Source organism: Choristoneura fumiferana, chromosome 20 (assembly GCF_025370935.1).
Source record: "Choristoneura fumiferana chromosome 20, NRCan_CFum_1, whole genome shotgun sequence".
Taxonomy (NCBI): domain Eukaryota; kingdom Metazoa; phylum Arthropoda; class Insecta; order Lepidoptera; family Tortricidae; genus Choristoneura; species Choristoneura fumiferana.
The window spans coordinates 8,728,970-8,748,571 of record NC_133491.1 but is presented as its reverse complement, the minus strand read 5'-3'; the positions used below and the strand labels follow the sequence as shown (position 1 = coordinate 8,748,571).

General features: G+C 35.9%; 3 protein-coding genes across 4 annotated transcripts; 2 read left to right on the top strand and 1 right to left on the bottom strand.

Annotated features, from left to right (window-relative positions):
• The first annotated feature begins 308 nt into the window (after positions 1-308).
• Positions 309-9,514, top strand: Rfk (Riboflavin kinase). 2 transcript variants are annotated; one of them, XR_012452536.1, is made up of 5 exons: positions 309-418; positions 631-741; positions 4,739-4,890; positions 7,749-8,433; positions 8,570-9,514. XR_012452536.1 is itself a non-coding variant. In XM_074103041.1 (4 exons), the coding sequence occupies exons 2-4, from the start codon at positions 657-659 to the stop codon at positions 7,962-7,964; spliced, it is 453 nt and encodes a 150-aa protein (XP_073959142.1). In that variant the 5' UTR covers positions 309-418; positions 631-656; the 3' UTR covers positions 7,965-9,514. The 2 variants fall into 2 exon arrangements, 1 of the variants encoding a protein (XP_073959142.1); XM_074103041.1 differs by having other exon boundaries at positions 7,749-9,514.
• Positions 9,515-12,222: 2,708 nt separating this feature from the next.
• RpS27 (ribosomal protein S27) lies at positions 12,223-14,150 on the bottom strand. Its single transcript, XM_074103042.1, has 3 exons — positions 14,049-14,150; positions 13,501-13,720; positions 12,223-12,382 (listed from the first exon to the last, which is right to left on the bottom strand). Exons 1-3 carry the CDS (start codon positions 14,124-14,126, stop codon positions 12,354-12,356), a joined length of 327 nt encoding a protein of 108 aa, XP_073959143.1. The 5' UTR covers positions 14,127-14,150; the 3' UTR covers positions 12,223-12,353.
• Positions 14,151-16,549: 2,399 nt separating this feature from the next.
• Polr2F (RNA polymerase II subunit RpII18) lies at positions 16,550-18,219 on the top strand. Its single transcript, XM_074103568.1, has 2 exons — positions 16,550-16,853; positions 17,618-18,219. The coding sequence occupies exons 1-2, from the start codon at positions 16,643-16,645 to the stop codon at positions 17,803-17,805; spliced, it is 399 nt and encodes a 132-aa protein (XP_073959669.1). The 5' UTR covers positions 16,550-16,642; the 3' UTR covers positions 17,806-18,219.
• The last annotated feature ends 1,383 nt before the right edge of the window (positions 18,220-19,602 follow it).

Below are 19,602 nucleotides of genomic sequence, written 5' to 3'. Positions count from 1 at the left end.
TTTAATAAAGGCTTTAATAAACGTACTTTACTTTCATTTGTTCTAACAAAAAGAGGCTCATTTTCTTACAATTAATAAATTAACACAATATTTTGATTCCAGACTTAAGATCTTTGAGTATTTAATTAGCTTTAGACGTAACAGCTACAAGATCCGCTTCTCTTTCGCTTGTGTCCGATAAGATTATGCTATCAAACCCGTGTGTCCAACAAGCAACAGATATGGATGGATGTTGCTTCCTTTGTTTTTGGTGGAATAAGTTGATAAAATAGTCTTGTTGTGCTGTCAGTGTCAGCCTTGTGTCAGCCAGCCCAGCCAGTCAGTTATGATAGATGCTTAGATGTCACAGTCAGTCAGTCGAGTCGACTCGATACCTGGTGTCAGAGTTATAGTGGTCAGTGGATTTGTTCGTGTAGAGGTGGGTAAATTTTATTCCAAAAATTGCTGTTTGAAATATTATTTCTGCAAATTAAAGAACAAATATATGGAAAGTGTTATAACCAACAAGAATTCATTAAGATTTAATTACAATAGTTGCGTTTTAATTGAGCATAGAACCCATTTTGTATGTAAAATCATCTCACTCAAAGGTCGCCTAACTAATGTATTTAACGCGATTTCTAAATTCAGTCGTAAAAAGCAGTTTGGGCAAAATCATGGCGTCGCATTTACCACTATTCCTCGAAGGCGAAGTCATCAAAGGATTCGGAAGAGGTTCGAAAGATTTGGGATGTCCAACAGGTATAGTTATCATAATGATTATTTTATTTTTTATGTTTACATTACTATAAAAAATACTCTGATCTAATGACTTCCATACAATAAAATAAAGTAACTTACCTATTTAAAAAAAAAAGTTTTACACAAATGAAAATATTATTATTTGAATGTTTACTTAAATTATTTTTTCTGTTCTATTTTTAGGCCAGTCAAATAGTACACTAGAAATCGCTGAAATCGCAAACTAACGATTTTTTTATATGCTGTTAAATAAAAACACTACCCCACCAGTAGTGTATATCGTCACTAAAAAAGCTCATACCTTAAATTGATAGTTTTTCCGAGTGAGCTTTATGCCCATTATTTGAAGGGTTGATTTTGTTGATGTATGGATTTGAGATACGAGATTTTTTCGAAGTAGTGACAATATTCAAGTTGACAAGCCTCCAAAAACACGTACTTACTAGAATTAAATCTTTTATAACCTACCAATATTTTACCTTAGCAAGATGTATTTTGCCAATGTCGATGTAGAGACATTACACGCATGAGGAGACTGTTCGGTTTATATAGACAGGAAACCTAAAACAAATAACATTTGGTTATGGATGGTACACTGACAATAACAAGATGAAACGATTTTTTTTTTAACGGAGGGGAATGGCAGACTGTTAAGCATGCTAACATAAAAGGATAAAGTGAAGAGGAAGTATGAAATATATAATATTAAGCATGCTGCAATATATTGCTTTAAAAAATTATAAATTAGAGCAGGGATGTTACGGAACTCCAATTCCATTTCCGTTAAGTCGGAACTTCCGTTTGGTTTTACACATCTATTTTGGTTCTGGTTAATTATTTTTGAAATAGAAGTTATAGCGCGGCGGCCGAACTTGATCGGCGTACATCAAAAACAAACAGGTTTATACCAGCCATTCGCTTATCGCCCAGCTTGCCAGGTGCTACACTAACATCTCGTCCACTTATCACTCAGGCTCCGGTTCTGGTTCCGGTTCCGATTCAATTTCTGGTTCCGATAAACTAAGTTGGAAACATCTGGTTTCGCTTTCGGTACCGCTAAACCCACAACCGTAACATCCCTGAATTAGAGTAAGTACAGCAGTGGTTTCCGAAGTTATGTGGACCACTACTCTTTTGAGAAAAAGTACAAAGTTTGGGACTTGCTTTAAAATATCTCAAAAACATTATATTGAGAAAACTTTAATGGCTTGTAAAAATTTGCAGGACCCATAATCGTCTTATGATTCACCAGTGGGTCACAACACAATAGTCTGGAAAAGATTAAATAACAGGAAACTTAGAAGGGAAAATCTTTTGAAAGGAAATCGCCTTATATTAATGGTCTAAGCTTGACATTACTTATGGTAAACTGTGACACATATTGCCTTATTTTGATACATAATTGTTTCCTTCCTTGGAGTGAGGTTAAAGGTTTATACCAAATAATAATTTGAAGTTCTTTTGCACTTTCCTCTGCAAACTAAGCTGGAATTGATAATTTTTTGCTGATTTAGCGAATTGTTTCAAACTCTATGCTTGGGTTGGTTCAATTAGATTTGCATCTTGAATTGAATTTATCAAACAATAAAACAAATGTTAGCTCTAATTTATGTATGACTAGCTTTTGCTCGCGGCTTCGCCCGCATGGAATTCGGTTATCGCGCGCTTTTCCCTCGGGAACTGTGCATTTTTCCAGGATAAAAGTTGCCTATATCACTCTCAGGCCCATAAACTATTTCTATGCCAAAAATCACGTCGATTTGCCCTCTGTTTCACACACTTCCGCATTTATAATATTAGTATGGTTTTTTTTATCATAATTTAACGTAATTTATTATTTTATCGATATTTCACAAAAATTGTATTTTTATTATTTTTAACTCTTGACAGCAAAAATACAGGTATTATAAGTATGACGTGTCTGTGTACTCGTAATGACTCGTATGTTTGGCATCTTAGTTCCCAAAAAGATATAAATATAATAACCGATTTTTATCTTCTCCTTAACTTCGCTGTACAATCTTTTGATATACTTACATATTTGTTCACTGTGTTAGGTACATTTATGTATGAAATCTTTATTCATTCATAAAAAGTGGGCCAAGAACAGTTGTTGATAACCATTATAATGGAAACTATGACAACTGAAGCAAGATCTAGAAATGCTAATGTTTATTTAATTTATTGTGGGTTTTATTGATCGAGTTTGGCACAAAGGTTTACTCTGCAAAATAAAGTAAAATCTTCCACACTTTCTGTTTCACATAATGGAGTCGTACCTCGTAAACAGGTTATTTCAAGTGAAGCAAGGTGAAGCGCGCTCTTCACTACCCTATCGAAGCTGGAGTACCCCAGGGCTCGGTCCTTGGTCCGGTGTTGTACAACATATACAAAGCGGATCTGTCAACCAAAGACGACGTCACTGTTGCCACCTACGCCGATGACATTGCGTTCCTGTCGGCAGATAGTGATCCCAATATCGCTAGTGCAAAGCTACAAACAGTACTTGACTCCACCACTGACTGGCTTCAAAAGTGGCGCATCCAAGCTAGTGCACAGAAGTCAACGCATATCACCTTTACTCTAAGGAAAGAGAACTGCCCTCTTGTACACTTGGCAAACAGCATCTTACCCCAGACGGGTTGTGTGAAATACCTTGGATTCCATTTGGACAGACGCATTACCTGGAAAAATCACATAAAGGCAAAAAGAGATCAAGTGAATTACAGGTTTCGACAACTGTACCTACTGGTTAATGGGAAGAAACTCTGTGCTCTCGGTAGACAACAAGCTTCTCATTTATAAAGCAATTCTAAAACCTATCTGGACATACGGCATTCCGATATGGGGAGTCGCCAGTAAGAGCACTGCAAAGGGTTCAAAACAATATATTACGGACCATAACAAATGCTCCGTGGTTCGCAAAGAACGATGAAATACACGAATATGTGAATATGGCAACCGTGGCAACAGAGATTGAACGCTATAAAGAACAACACATCGCTCGCCTCACCCATCACTCCAATCCTCTAGCTTCAGGATTGCTCCAAAATTGCCAGTGTGGTTAAAAGATTAAAACGTAACCACATTATTTAAGTAATGCAAGAGGCACTGGTTTCTAAATTTGCACAACGCCATTCTTCATACACCTCATCTGATTATAGTCTGGCGACTGATTACAGATTAAAACAAAAAAAAAAATTGGAGCACTTAAAATTCACAATACCTATAATTATTCATGTCGTTGATGTTTAGTCATGGATGATGATAATGATAATAATTATTCATGTATGTATTACAATTTGTGTTCCTAATACACTTGGTAACTTGAAGCTCAAAACGTAATTTAGATACCTATACCTAATCCTAATGACATAATTAAGTACACCTCAATTCGCAATGATAAGAGTTTTCAAGTGCAATAATAATAACAGATTTGATTTAGCTTAAGTCGACTACCTATTTGTTGAGCTTATCTATGATTGATCTTGATACCAGTGTTATCTTTCATTTAAATTATAGTAAGTGTTCCAATATTTAGACAAATCTATACTACTAAGCTCAAACAAAGGTTCTCATCAACTAGTATTAATAGATGGTAATTGTTCATTTGGTTGATGAGAATGATGTCATTTATGCCAATTTTAGCTACATCAACTACTACAGCTGGGCTACTACGAAACTCGAAACTCGAAGTTCGTGTCGTGCTGTTCCTCTGACACTTACACTATTTAATACGAGAGCGAGAGGGACCGCACGACACGAACTTCGAATTTCGAGTTTCGTAGTAACTCTACAGTATCCGAGTAAATCAAGCATCTGTCGTACAGACGTAGCTTTCTTGCACGTGTAGTAGTAAAGAAGCAGTGTAAAGGATAGTAGTTCAACACGGACGTCCGCAAAGCTATGCTTGAATCTATCAACTGCATATAAGTTTTTAGGCACAAAATTACCAGACTATCAAGAAAAAAATTAAGGTTTTTTTCATTATTTTCAGCTAATTACTCCCTGGAAGTGGTAAAGTCTCTACCTAAAGAGACAGTGCCCGGAGTCTACTACGGTTGGGCGCAAGTGGACGCCGGTCCTGTCCACAAGATGGTCGCCAATATAGGCTGGTGTCCCTTTTACCAGAACAAAGAGATGTCTGTTGTAAGTATAATGCTATTAATGATAAATCAACATTACCTCATTTATCATGTCTAATCTATACACCTTTATGCCACTAAACATAAGGTTGATGGATGATTCATATTTTCTGCTGTATATATAATATATATTTATAAGTAAGTATATATTTGTACTTTTGTTTGTTTTTGTTTGGCTGTATATATATTTTTGCATTCAACTGTACAATTTCATAGCTATTTAATCTGTCAGTTAGATTATCAGGAAATATTGGAAACTTAGGGGCTGTTTCACCATCCATTGATTAGTGTTAACTGGCGGTTAGGTGTGATGCCGTCTCTCTTTGTTTTGTTCGAATAGACGGCGACGGCATCACATTTAACCGTCGGTTAACGCTAATCAATGGATGGTGAAACAGCCCCTTATATTCAATCAAACGAAAAATGAGTAGATGAAGCGCGTCAAACTTCGGTAGTGTAGGCCTGTGACATCATCATTATTATTATTATTAAGCCTCTTTATTCAGATGCACCGTAGGCCCGTGAGACCACTCCTTAGTAAAAGTGTAGAGTAGTGTATGTAAGGTACAGTAAGCAACAAAGATATGAATACAGCCAAAGTGCCAAAAATATGTACTTATACAGTACTTAATTGCCTGAACAACATGTGTCTAAGAAACATGAAATAAATGGATTTATTTATTTTTTGATACTTTGGCTGTATTCATATCTTTGCTGCTGACTGTATTTGCTTCATCATGTCAGCCAAAAGTTTTCAATGTTGCTTAATTAGAAGTAATGCTTGACAAATAATCGTGAGATCGCAAGTCATGAAGTTACAACTAGTTTACCGCTTAGCAGACATTCTTATCGCAGGATAGTATTTTGCATGGTTTTCTTAGTGATTTATTGTTATGGTTAGAATTATGTACTTATTGAAACTAATAACAATGACGAAGTTGGTAATGCTAATGGTAATGACAACAACGTAACCTAGCCTGGTGTACTTGACCACAATACAAGTAATAGGCAGTAGTTCGACTTCATACTAGCGCCCGAATCGACGCACGCACACAGCCAAGCGTCATTTACATGGCCGCTAACCAATCTTCGCAAGACAAAACTAAACTACGCAGTGCCACGCCGCGCGCCGCGCAGTCCGGTCGCTGGTGGAGCGTGTGCCGCGCTGCTCGCTCTATTCGCCCCCGTTTCGATTCCGTAACGTGGCTATAGCGCTCGGTACTATTAGAATTTTTTGTGATAAAATTCAACGACAAGACGTTTCGAACTTGCCGCAATAGACGCATTTTTTTTATTATCAACTAATAATTTAATTAATAAATAAGTAATCATAAAATTAACATATTATCTTTTCTCCCTACACCTAAAACTACACACATACAATAAAAATCTACTCACGTCTGTTTTACTTTTTTCATCACACTTGCTCGTAAACAGTGTCGAAACATGCAGGCTACCTTGGTTGCATGCAACCCCCCAAATAAAACCCTCGACCTTAATGTGCTTGTCATGAATCCCGTGGTCAGTAAATGAGTTTGATATTCGTCGGGCACATGCTGCGGGGGGGGGGCTTAGGCTGGCGCTGCCAAGGCGTAGTCAGCGGTATCGGCATTTTTTGTAAAAATATTAGTTTTTTTTTTACAAATATACAATTTTACTCGCAAATGTAATGAAAAATATTGTATGTCACACGGGCGGTACTAGAATTACGAACATCGACTCATTAAAGCCCTCAGTCTTCGACTTCGGGCTTCTAATAGACTCTCGTTCGTAATTCCTTGTTTACCGCCCTTAAGACACAATGTACTATTGTAGACGCCATCCCCTAGCGCTCCGCCCAGCCGTAGGTATAAATTTCAAGAATACGGCCGAGTCAATCTATTATGACTTGACTAAGAAGTCCAGAGTCAATCAATAATAAATAATAATAAATAAATATCATGGGACACTTGACACCAATTGACCTAGTCCCAAACTAAGCAAAGCTTGTACTATGGACACTAGGCAACGGGTAAACATACTTATATAGATAAATACATACTTAAATACATATTAAACATCCAAGACCCGAGATCAAACATTCGTATTATTCATACAAATATCTGCACCGGCCGGGATTCGAACCCGGGACCTCAAGCTTCGTAGTCAGGTTTTCTAACCACTTAGCCATCCGGTCGTCGTTTCTCAGGTTTACCATTTGGCTTACCATTTTTGCTTATTTCAGATTTTAAAGCTGTTATACTTGGGAAAGATCAGAATTAAGAGATCTCTCCAGACAGATACCTCCTATCTATGCTTGGGGGCCGAACTCCAAAGGAAGATAGTCGAAAGTTATATTTATGTGTAGGTACGAATCGAGCAACTTCGATAGCGCCATTCAGGATGATGGAGTTTTAATTCAAAAAACAATAAGTAAACAATTTATTAATTTAAATAGTCAACAGATTAGTCAGTCAGACAGTCAGTAGATTATTAAAAAAATCATAATTTGGATTCTAAATTCTCTGCAGGTTTCTATATTTGCTTACTAGATGGCGCTATTAGTCACTGAAAACGCAAACTTCGAAGACATCGAACTTCGGCCCCAGGCATAACATCTGCCTCAAAAGAGATCTCTCTATTGTGATATTCCCCGAAAAAACATTATATTCCCTACATATAGGTACAGTCACTAGCACCAATATCTAATACAACAAAGCGTGCATAAATATCTGATACGATTCTATTTCTAGGACAGGTAGGACGTAGGTACCGCCTGTAATGTGACATGCAATAAAAATATCAAATATTTTTGCGCACTCTGCTGTGGCAGATATGAATGCAGGTGGGTGACTACATATTTGATTTTTATATTAATTACAGGAAACTCACGTGATGCACAAATTTGACAACGATTTCTATGGCTCAAATTTAAAAATATGTCTCATTGGCTACCTTAGAGGTGAAATGAACTTCAACTCCTTGGACGACCTGATTAAACAAATTGAGCGAGATATAAATAGCGCTGAACAAAAACTGGAAGAAACCGATGCCCAGCTTCTCAAATCTGCCAATATTTTTGTAGGTAAAGCATCATGAGAAAGTAAGATAAGCCGATAATATAACTGTCGTAATAAAAAGTAGAAATGAAACGAGATCGGCACCTTCTACGTGCTGCCACATTTTTCGTGGGAGGATACGGTTATGGAATATATACCTATTACATGCAGCACAATTTTTTCTTAAATAACTTCATAAAAGAAGTGAATTTTTTAATTTTCGAAAATAATAACGATTTGAACAAATAAAATAAACGTTTAAACTTTAGTGATTTTCACTCATACTCAAAATAGCACAAACGGGGCTTATCAAGTTATCACGCTAACACACACGAGTAATATTTATCTCGACGTTTCGACACTGGCTACTCATGACCACGGCCGCTGTAATGTGGTCGAAACGTCGAGGCAAATACAACTCGTGTGCTTTAGCGTTATAAGCCATACGACCTGGAATAATTCGATAATTAATGCTTTGTTGTACATGCCCACTTTGTTGTACAGTCAACGTCATAAATAAGTGATCACTTTTGTACCTTCTCACTTTAACGTCATTTTTGAAAACCCATACGAAATTGTGTATCGACTGAAAGCGATAAGATATAGAAATGATCACTTATTTATGACGTTGACTGTACAGTCAAGTGCAAAAATTAGTATCTATTCGAACCACTCAAATGTGTTACTACGGCCTTATTGCGTAGGAATAAGTCTGGTACATATTTTTGAAACTTTGAATAAGTACATATTTTTGCACTTGTCTGTACCTACATGGCCCCAGCATCACAGTCATTCACAGTTGGGTCAAAAAAATTGTATGGAACGATTAGTTCCCCTTTCATTCATTTTCTGCTTTATATTGTGGGGCACCGACATGCAAATAGTGTTATTAAATTATATTAGTCACCTAGTATAATTTTTTCATTGAAAGGTAAAAACGACAAATCGTGAGATTTTACAAATTTGACCAGAATTTATTAAATAATATTGAATTTATTAATTATTGCTATAACTTAATTATATTTTATTATATGTTGAGTACTATTAGTTGATTAATTTTGCACCAATGCAGTCTGTATTGACATGTAGTGTTAGAAATTAAATTAATTAGGTTAATTTATCATAAAGGTAATTCACGTTGGATTGGATTAAAAAAAGCTTCAGCGATCGTTCAGATTTATTTTACAATGAATCAGTGACAAGTTGTTTACCTTTTATATTATAGAAGTTGGCTAAAGTAAAAGAAAAATTTCACAAAAACACTTGCATGAAATGTTTCGTTCGCCAGTTTGATTCGCACTTGGCCAGCTTTTATCATACCCCAACCAACAAAATTTACCAAAGAAATACCGAATGTCTTATGACGTGTTATCTAATGAATGAGTTAATATTATTCGATGTAGCCTGCGTTTAAGATGTAAAAAATGTCCAAAATATGCCTAATTGCTGTTCAGACTGAGTTTGTACAGTATTTGTATCTAGAGAATTTATATTTATATAATGATATAGTGGAAATAATCAAGAAATTCCTTCACTTGTGATAATTGTTTTTATAATATTGTTACTGAAAATAAATAAATTATAAAGAAATTGCCTTTTATTGTAGACATTCGAGAACTCCCTATTTGGGACTGTGGGGTAGGTACAGTCGAGGAAACTGAATCACGTAATCACGTATCCTCACGTGTCAATATAATCTGTGCCTTTGTGCTGCTAATATCATGTTGACATCACATACAATACATTTTCCTTTCCGTATTGGGAGTATAGTACCTCTATTCTCTGTCTACGACATTTTCCAAAGAAATCATAGCGAAATTGATTATGAAAAGATTCCACCCTGGTATGTGATTAAGTTTCTTCTACTGTACCTACTTTGCAGTTGAGGTCTATTGAAATTGGCAATTCTCAATAAATCCACGCAAGAAGAAAATCGCTTCATGCATCACAGTAAAACAGATAAGAACAGTGTAAATAAAAACAAAACCCGACTGCCAAAACTAAAAGGAAGAAAATAAGCCTAGTGGTCTAAAACTCAGTTAAGTAGCAAATTTAAAGTTCAACAGTCGGGACCCATTAAAAAGAGTTTTTGAGCGTCCCGACTGTTGAACTTTAAATTAGCTACTTAACTGAGTTCTAGACCACTAGGCTTATTTTCTTCATTTTAGTTTTGGCAGTCTGGTTTTTTGATTTTTTTTATTTAATGTTTTATTTTACACTTTTTTGATATTTATGTAGAAACGGTAGATTGAAAGCATTAAAACCCATATAGGTATATTTAGAATGGGCTAATTATTAGCTTTCATTTGATACCCATATTGTTACAATACATTTTTTTTTCATTCCTCCGCCATATTTTTTTTCGCAGACGCCATATTGAATTATTATATATCCTATGTCACTCCGACAGTTATGACGAATCCAATGATACCTCATATGTTACAATCCGTCCAGCCGTTTAGGCTGCAGCGAGGACCAAAGAAATGGACATACATACCCACATACATACATACGCTCGAAAAAAATAACCCTCCTTCGGGCAGTCGGGTAAAAAGAAGAAAACTACCTACTGACAATTTTTTTTATCTCTGTTTATTACAAATCAAGGAAACAAAATTGCAGTGTAGTTTCACAAAAGAGGGGGTGCAGGGTGCGAGGATTTTTACCCGACTGCCCGAAGGAGGGTTATGTTTTTCGAGCGTATGTATGTCCATTTCTTTGGTCCTCGCTGCAGCCTAAACGGCTGGACGGATTGTAACATATGAGGTATCATTGGATTCGTCATAACTGTCGGAGTGACATAGGGTAGGGTATATAATATTTCAATATGGCGTCTGCGAAAAAAATATGGCGAAGGAATAAAAAAATATATTTTGTATTCTAACAATATGGGACTCAAATGAAAGCTAATAATTAGCCCATTCTAAATATATATGGGTTATAATACTTTTAATCTACTATTTTCACAGAAATATGCAAAAAGTATAAAATAAAAAAAACATTAATTTAAAAATCAAAAAACCCGACTGCCTCAAAAACTAAAAGGAAGAAAATAAGTTTAGTGGTCTAGAACTCTGCCAAGAAGCTCATTTAAGGTTCAACAGTCGGGACTCATTCAATTCGTAACCAGCTCAAAAAATCTTGGTAATGGGTCCCGACTGTTGAACCTTAAATGAGCTTCTTGACAGAGTTCTAGACCACTAGACTTATTTTCATTCCTTTCTAAGCAGGCCGGGATTTTTTTTCAAAATATTTAATTTATTTTATTTCAAGTTTCAGAAAATCTAATCTTTTGTCTCACAGAAGACCACTAGACTTATGTGGCTAGATTCCTTTACCTTAAACCTGAATAAAAAACCAGCCAAGTGCGAGTGAAACTCCCGCACGAAGACCATACCATACCATACCATTATCTATACAACATTAGCGAAAAAAACCCTTAAATATTTATTTTAATTGAATTAAAGGAAATGTACAACTAAATGCGCCGTGTGGCGCCGGCGTAAGAATGTTGCCTCCCCCTCTCTTCCCGTGGGCGCCGTAGAAACCGGCTGAGGGATAATATCAGAAGATGGGCAGCAGCGTCTTCGTGGCTACCCTTAAATCCTATACTGCGCTCGCCAACCCGCCCTCATAAACCTCAAATGAAAGCACAATTCTTAGCCAGGCCCCTAGTCCCCGCTCCCCGGCAAACCGAAGCAACTGGAGGTCTATGTCCAACAGTGGACATCCTGCGGCTGAGATGATAAAACTAAATAATATTCTGTGAACATTTCGAGAATCTAATTGTTGCCCTTATTAATATCGAGCAAAAAAGGACAAATAAAACACGTTTGTTGTATGGAAGCTCCCACACTTAAATATTTAATTTATTGTTTTTAATATTCGTTGTTATAGCAGGCCACAGAAATACATCATCTGTGATAATTTCAACTGTCTAGCTAGCTATTACAATTCTTGAGATACAGCCTGGTGACAGACAGAATCAGACAGACGGACAGTGGAGTCTTAGTAATAAGGTCCCGTTTTTACCCTTTGGGTATGGAACCCTAAAAAGTTGAATAACTTGTCAAAATAAAATGAATTGTAGTGTAGTGCTTGTTGTTTTTGCCGGATTTTGACCACAAAATAAAAATTTAATTGAATTGCCGAATTCTGTTTACCAGTTTGTAAGGAATCATAATTTTATAGTGTAAATATGAATAAGTAAACCAATTCAAATAATAACTATTATGGTAATTAAAGGCTTGTAAAGTGCCTTGATTCTGGTAGTCATAAGATACAAGAAAACGCCACAATCCCTTTGAAAAAGCCTTTATTTGTAATGCTTTAACGGATCCATTTTAATGAATTTGTATTGTTAAACAACTCCTTCATATAACTGGAAATAAAATGCAAATCTTAAATTAGGGCTCTCTCTCCAGGCTTCTCAATGTTGTTTTCTTCTGAATGAACATCCTGAAACAACCAAAATTAATTTAGCAGAGAACCAAGACCAAGTTAATCCCAAGGGCCAAAGTACCCTGACCTTTATGGTAATAATAATTATTTCCAAAATTATTTTCTAAAAATGATAATTCTTTCATTATCATTACACATTGTTTTAATTTTTGTAATCTCTATATCATAATGAATAATTATAAAACCCATCCAATTTATTATTAGTGGACACAGACTTATTAACATAATTAACTATTCAGCTATGACCATTGTCCATTAAGGTCTTGTCACACTAGTTGCATCTCGCATCCATTGGGCCAGACCATTCATAATAAAATGAAATCAAATTGTATGAGCTGAGAAGATCATAGAATGCAGAACTCATCCAGTGTGACTAGTCCATTACTACTTGATAATTATGTGACAAAATATTTATGGGTGAAGATCAAAAAGTTGCACACCATTAAAGCTGCATTAGCAGGTAGTTATAATTTCCATTGTGACACGAAAATTAATCATACATGCCTATCAATCAAATATGTCTAATGTAAGTAATTGCATGCAAATATAATATTTACATCATGTTATTCACTTTTCAACAAATAAACAGTTAAATTATAATGGTGATCATATGAAAATCAATATTCAGCTATGACACTATCTACTAGTTGCACAATATTATAATTATGATGCATCTTCATAGCACACTTACACACATAAGTTAAACAAATCCTTAAGCACCAAAAATTTTCTTTACTACAATAGGGTATTAATCACATACCAATCCATTTTTAACAGAAAAATAATCAACTGCAAATACCATCACTTGTTTTACAATGTTTACCAACAATGCGCAATCATAGTGAAAATTCATGATTGTTTTTTATCACAAATATTCTTTATTATTGTAATATTGTTAGTAACAGTGTATCCAGTAAGTACAATAATAATTTAAGCAATTAATTCAAGAATGAGTCCCAGTATGACAACATAACCTCCATTTGCACTCAATGTGAAATCAACATGTTATAAATCAATGAATGCATTTTAATATTATTTAGATTTCATTGAAAGATTATACATAGTAAGGGCCTATTTTCGTTAGGAGTTTAAAACATAAAACACATTATACTGACCTTCAGTCAATCGGGCGCGACCGCCAGTGGGCTGGCAGAGGATTGTCGAGCAACCGGCGCAATCCACAACCCTTTGCGCGTGACTGAATACCGTAGTGATTTTGTAGCAGCCGGGGCACTTAACATCCATGAAATATGAGTTAGGATGGGGCACCAGCCTCTTCAACTTATGTTTCCTCCTCTCGGAGGCAGGCGATGGGTGCAATAGATCCACTGCGAGCTGAAACCGTTTACATTATAGGTTAGAAGACACCTTATAACAGTAAAGAGATAATTAAACACTGCTTGTAATTTCGAAAACTAACTACAACGTTTTCGATACTACACTCAATTGATGGAAGAGTATAAGATATTATTTATCAGCTATCTTTGTGACATGTCAAAGGGGCCATGTGTATCACTCATTTTAGGCGCAATTTCTATTTCATTAGTGTTAAGTCACTTTATAAAATCACGAGAAACAATGTAAGAACTCATCGAGCACAAGACTTTAACACAAAATTGCAAGTTTTAATTATTAAAACCAATAAATTTTATTAAATACACACCGGCATGGTTTCAGCTATGATGCAGAACCGGAAAAGGAAAGGCGTCCAATGTGCCAAAGAGAATAAATGTTTGACCATAGACTTTTAAGATTTCGTTCAGAAATATCTGCAGGTCTACTACGAAACTCGTAACTCGAAGTTCGTATCATACCGTCCCTCTCGCTCTCATATTAAATAGTTTAAGTGTCAAGGGACCGCACGACACGAAGTTCGAGTTTAGAGTTTCGTAGTAGTCCTACAGGAATATGCAATTTGAGAAATAGAATAACTTTATGATAAAAAATCAGTATGAAAATTAAATTATGATATACTTTAAAAAAAAATTCAAATTCAAAATTCAAATGATTTATTCAGTAAATAGGCCGCAATGGGCACTTTTACACGTCATTTTTTAAATTGCCAAGAAGAATGCGCCGCAAGAAACTTGGCAGAAAGTCATTTTTTTATAATAATATAATTACAAATAAAATACTTAAAAACTATATTATACAATTAAATAAAAAAAAATACAAAAAATAATAATAATAAAAATACAGGGATGTATGGGGTCCCTTAGTTACAATACTAAACACTAACTATATCTAAACTATATCTACGTTCAGCGGAAGTGTAGAATGCTTCCACCGTCATAAATTTTAAAATATTAAATATTAATATTAAATTTAAAATATTTAATTAAAAGAACTTGGACTTTGGGACGAACTTTGGTGTGGGACGCGACGTGTGTCGACACTAGCCGCGTCTCACATCCAGAGCACCGCGCTCAGAGCTGGGGCGGCTGCTGAACAGGCTCAGATAAACAAGCGCCGCAAATACTCAGCTTTAACAAACTATCATGAGTTTGCGGCGCTTGCTTTCGAGACAATGGGTCCATGGTCGGAAGACACAAAAAAATTTATCAAGGACTTATCTACTCGTCTGGTTTTGGCCTCAGGTGACCCCAGGGCTGGCACTTACCTCTCGCAAAGATAAGGAATAACAGTTCAGAGAGGTAATGCTGCCAGTGTCTTGGGGTCAATGCCTGGGGCAGAAAATTTGGATGACGTTTTTATTTTGTAACATAGTTTAGTTTATAAATAGTTTTAGTCTTGGATGTTAGATAGTATTTATTGCTTTTCCTTGTTATTTCTTTATTGTACAAAATAAAACATTAAAAGAAACAACTTTCAAATTCAACAAAAGATTCATTGTACATATAAACCACTTTACAACTTCATTGTATTAACAGTAAAATAAATTTAATTAATCTCATTCTATACGTAGAAAAAAAATACTAAAAAAGTTTTTACCAGTTTTTACCCAATGAGACGACCTGGAAATAAGAGCATTTTCAGATTATCCGATCCAATATCGGTATCGGACACAGATACCGATATCGGGGCTCGGATCATATTATATACCTTTTATGGCGCATCCACAGTCCACACCGGGCCAAAGAAGGCCAACGAATGGGTTCTTTGGTCCTATGTGGGTGGAGTGGACGGCTTAGCGAACGCCAACGATTGTTCGCCGGTGATCCGAAGCGTGGCGGTAACATTGGCGCGTTTTTTTATTTATTTCATGACCGTGGATTCGAAGTCCTTCAGTCGGAATTTGGTCGGAATAATAGAGAAAACATAAAATTGACAAATTTTGAACGGAGACTGAATTAACTAGAAAAGTTTGAGTTACATGAGATATATTATATATCTGCTCGGCCAGGGGTGCCAACTTAGGGGTTTTGTTTTACCCCTAAATTTAGGGGGGAAATAAGAAGCATGGGATTTTTTTAAGGGTTTAATATTTATAGGGGTATATTTAGGGATTTTTCCATACCATGTTGGTGTGATATTGGAAACTAAATTATTATTGAAAATGGAACGTTCTCGATACCGTAGTGTAGCCCACTCTATATTGCTCAAACTCGAAAGTGCGACTGAGAAAGAAATATTCGACCGAACGTTCCAATTTACGTTACTGTGATTTGTAAAGCACAACAGCGGTTGAACAATCTTTTGCGGCTTTCACGCTAAATTTTGATTTTTGGCGTGGCTGTTGAGTGACTGAGTGTTGCGTTGGCAAATTCCGCAAAATAAAACTGATCCTAAATAGTGGTTAACTTAAAACATTAAAGAAATTGAGACATAATTTGTTTTAGTTTATACATAGGGATTTTTTTTCCTTTCCAAAAAAATGTTTAATTTTAGGGGGTTTTAACTAAGGGGGTAAATAAAATTAGAGTTGGTTACCCTGAGCTCGGCTTAGCTCGCGACTCAGCAGGGCTACTACGAAACTTGATACTCGAAGTTCGTATCGTACCGTCCCTATCGCTCTCGTATTAAAACAGTATAAATGTCAGAGGGACCGCACGACACGAACTTCGAGTTTCGAGTTTCGTAGTAGCCCTGCTGCTCATCTCTTTCTTGTCATGAGTCATGTCATGACATACATACATCACATCACATCAGTCGGTCAAGTCAGCCAGCCTGTTTGTTTGTCAAAAACAAGCTCATAAATCTTATTCTTCGCCTTGTTTGTATTGTGTGAAACTTCTAGGCATTTACTGTATAAGGCCCTCTTAACACCGGCATTTGTTATTGTACACTTATTCGATAATGGCTGACGAAGAATATGAGGCTGACGATGCGGGCGTAGACTATGATGAAATCGCTGAGGAGGACGATAACATTGAGGAGACTGAAGAGCAGGAGGAAGATGGTTACAACATCCAGTGCGTCGCGCCCGGCCAGGCCGGTGGCGGCGTCGAAAAGTCCAAGCGGATCACCACTCGATACATGACCAAATACGAACGTGCCCGAGTCTTAGGTAAGGTTATGTTATGACATTAATTTCAATAATAATTTTGCTGCATGTGATTTTTCTAAAAGCTTTAGCTCTGTAGAATTTACATAGTAAAATATGACTTTTGGGTTTCTTGGCTTATATATAGAAAAATAACCACCATAAGTTTACCTTTTAAAGGTTCTAAAAATTAAATAGTAAGTAATTTTACCAAGACATTCATAATATCTTACACTTTTATGCCACTAACCATAAGGTTCATGTATACACTTTGCTGATCCAATACAGTGAATGCCATATATACAAAAACACAAGTTTTAGACCTAAAGTTTACGGTTTAATATCTTAAAATCACTTTCTTGCAAAATTGACAAAAAGTATTTGTGTCAATATTCTGTATGATGAACAATATATACTGAGCGGCAAAAAATGTGGCCCTCAAATGTATGCAAAAATAGGTTATTTTGTATGAAGAGTGGGCCAAATTGTGTGCCGCTGAGTATATTTGACAGTATGACTATGACTGTATAGATCAGGGATTTTATTAGACCCAAGATCTACTGTTTACTGACAAAACCCTGTGCAATCTACTAATTACATACTTCTTGAAATCTTAAATGGAACAGCATAGTTCAGTTTTTTTATTTTTTGCCTTGCTATGATCGACGGCTAATAGTTGCAATTTACAAAAGAAGATCTTAACAATTACTTCAACTTGTTAAGTTAAATAATATTACTCACAAATCTTTTTCTCCATATTCAATGGTATGTGTATTATCAATTTTCAGGTACAAGGGCACTTCAAATAGCGATGTGTGCTCCTGTCATGGTGGAGCTTGAGGGTGAAACAGATCCTCTGCAAATTGCTATGAAGGAGCTTAAGCAGCGCAAAATTCCTATCATTATTCGAAGATACCTCCCAGACCATTCCTATGAAGACTGGAGCATAGATGAACTTATTATTATTGACCACTAAGATTTTAAATGTTAATAGAAACTAATAAGGATGTGTCTATATTTGTGCACGCTATAGGTAGTGCAAGTATCAGCAACTTGTTGAGGCAAAGGGATTAGGTACAGTCACCAGCACAAATATCTGACACAACAAAATGTGCATAAATCTGGGGCCCTAGTGAAAAAGGTAATTGTGCAGATGTTGAACAGCTGATTTCAACTTAAACTGAAATATCTGATCCAACTCTATTTCTAGGTATGTGTCAGATATTTTTGCACCCTCCGCTGTGGCAGATATTAATGCATAGAACATTCTGTTTTCTCATTATTTTGTGGATAGAAATCAACAAATGTTGGGAATAACTGGAAATGCTGAATGTATTAATAAATTATAATAATGCATTATTAAATAAGATAAATATAAGTTTTTATACGATTTTTAGTTTCATTGCATTGTTTACCTTACCCTTAAATTGGCTACAGGAGTTAGAGACTGTGCCAACAGAAGAAACAAAAACTAGATGCTGAAGAAAAAATTAGATGCTGATTTATAGGATTATTTTATTCGTAAGAATTTTTAAGTTACAGAATAAGAGCTTCTTTATAAAAGGAATCCAATGAATCGAGAAACAACCAAAAACATGTGGAGTAAACTATACCTTGACAAGTTCATATGTGACACTGTACCCTGTTGAAGTCAGCATTTGCCACACTTTGCCAAACATTTTTTTAAATAAAGGCAGCTGAGGCTTCCTGCGACAGGGTTCTACCGAGTCCCATTCGAACTTATCAAGGTATCCAGGTGGGAGTTGGTCTTTCACTCAATGGTCTTATAACAATGTATAATAAGACGAATATGTAATAAGCTCAAACAAAATATCACATTTCTCATATTATTTTGCGCCAGTTTAAAACACTACTATACTGGGAAATAATACAGCAGTATTATTTGAGCATGCGATTGAACTTTCCTTGAAGTCTTTCACGTTGACTTTTACCCGTGTAGAACGATGCCATCTGTTGTTAAATAGCTATTACTAAAGTAGTTCACCTACTAGGCAAGAGATAGCGCCATAGATCAGAGCTGGGACTAGTAGTTCCCCTCTGTAGTCTTTGGTTCCAAATGCACGGAATCTTTGAACTTGATTTTCACCCACACCCTGTTGTGATATTGACACGAAACGTGGCATTTAGCATTTAGGTGTAGTTCTGATGACAATACAATAGGTTAAGCAACATGGAGGGAAAGTAATAAAGTATCTTAAATATTGTAGAGTAGATAGACAATTTTACTGAAAGAAGACTTTAAAATAATTTAAACAGCATTCAAAGTTTTTTGAAAAATATCTTGTGTTAACCGGGAATCGAACCCACTAAACAGTAAAAAAATATCTACAATTGTTTGTATTAATTTTATCGAAAATACAAACTGAGACACGGGTGCACAGAAAAACCAGAAAAAGAGACCAGCGCTGGGAATCGAACCCAGGTACTCAGCATTCCGTACTGCGTGCCACACCCCCCCCTGGACACACCTGGATACACTACCACTGGACAGAAGTACAGACACGAATTTCTCCTATGCACACATATCTCTGGTTGCTTTTATTTACTACGCTACTTAAGCTGCAGCACTAGCGACATCTATGTTTCGCTCTCATCGAGAGACTTAACACCCTTTCGGAACTAACCGCTCACCCAGACAAGAGATGTTAGTACTAAGCAATCAAATTGTGATTGGTTATTTGGAGTCTTTTTGTATTTCTTATTTCAAATCTAAATTTCTTACTTTTACGGTCATCTCGTAAAACCATATCGA

Bases quoted from the DNA above. Each gene is read 5' to 3' on its own strand.
- Rfk (XM_074103041.1), top strand. From the start codon at position 657: ATGGCGTCGCATTTACCACTATTCCTCGAAGGCGAAGTCATCAAAGGA. The intron at 742-4,738 runs GTATAGTTATCA...CATTATTTTCAG, and splicing joins AGATTTGGGATGTCCAACAG to CTAATTACTCCCTGGAAGTG. The intron at 4,891-7,748 runs GTAAGTATAATG...TATTAATTACAG, and splicing joins AGAACAAAGAGATGTCTGTT to GAAACTCACGTGATGCACAA.
- RpS27 (XM_074103042.1), bottom strand. From the start codon at position 14,126: ATGGTCAAACATTTATTCTCTTTGGCACATTGGACGCCTTTCCTTTTC. The intron at 13,721-14,048 runs GTGTGTATTTAA...AAACGGTTTCAG, and splicing joins TCATAGCTGAAACCATGCCG to CTCGCAGTGGATCTATTGCA. The intron at 12,383-13,500 runs GTCAGTATAATG...TGGTTGTTTCAG, and splicing joins TCGCGCCCGATTGACTGAAG to GATGTTCATTCAGAAGAAAA.
- Polr2F (XM_074103568.1), top strand. From the start codon at position 16,643: ATGGCTGACGAAGAATATGAGGCTGACGATGCGGGCGTAGACTATGAT. The intron at 16,854-17,617 runs GTAAGGTTATGT...ATCAATTTTCAG, and splicing joins CGAACGTGCCCGAGTCTTAG to GTACAAGGGCACTTCAAATA.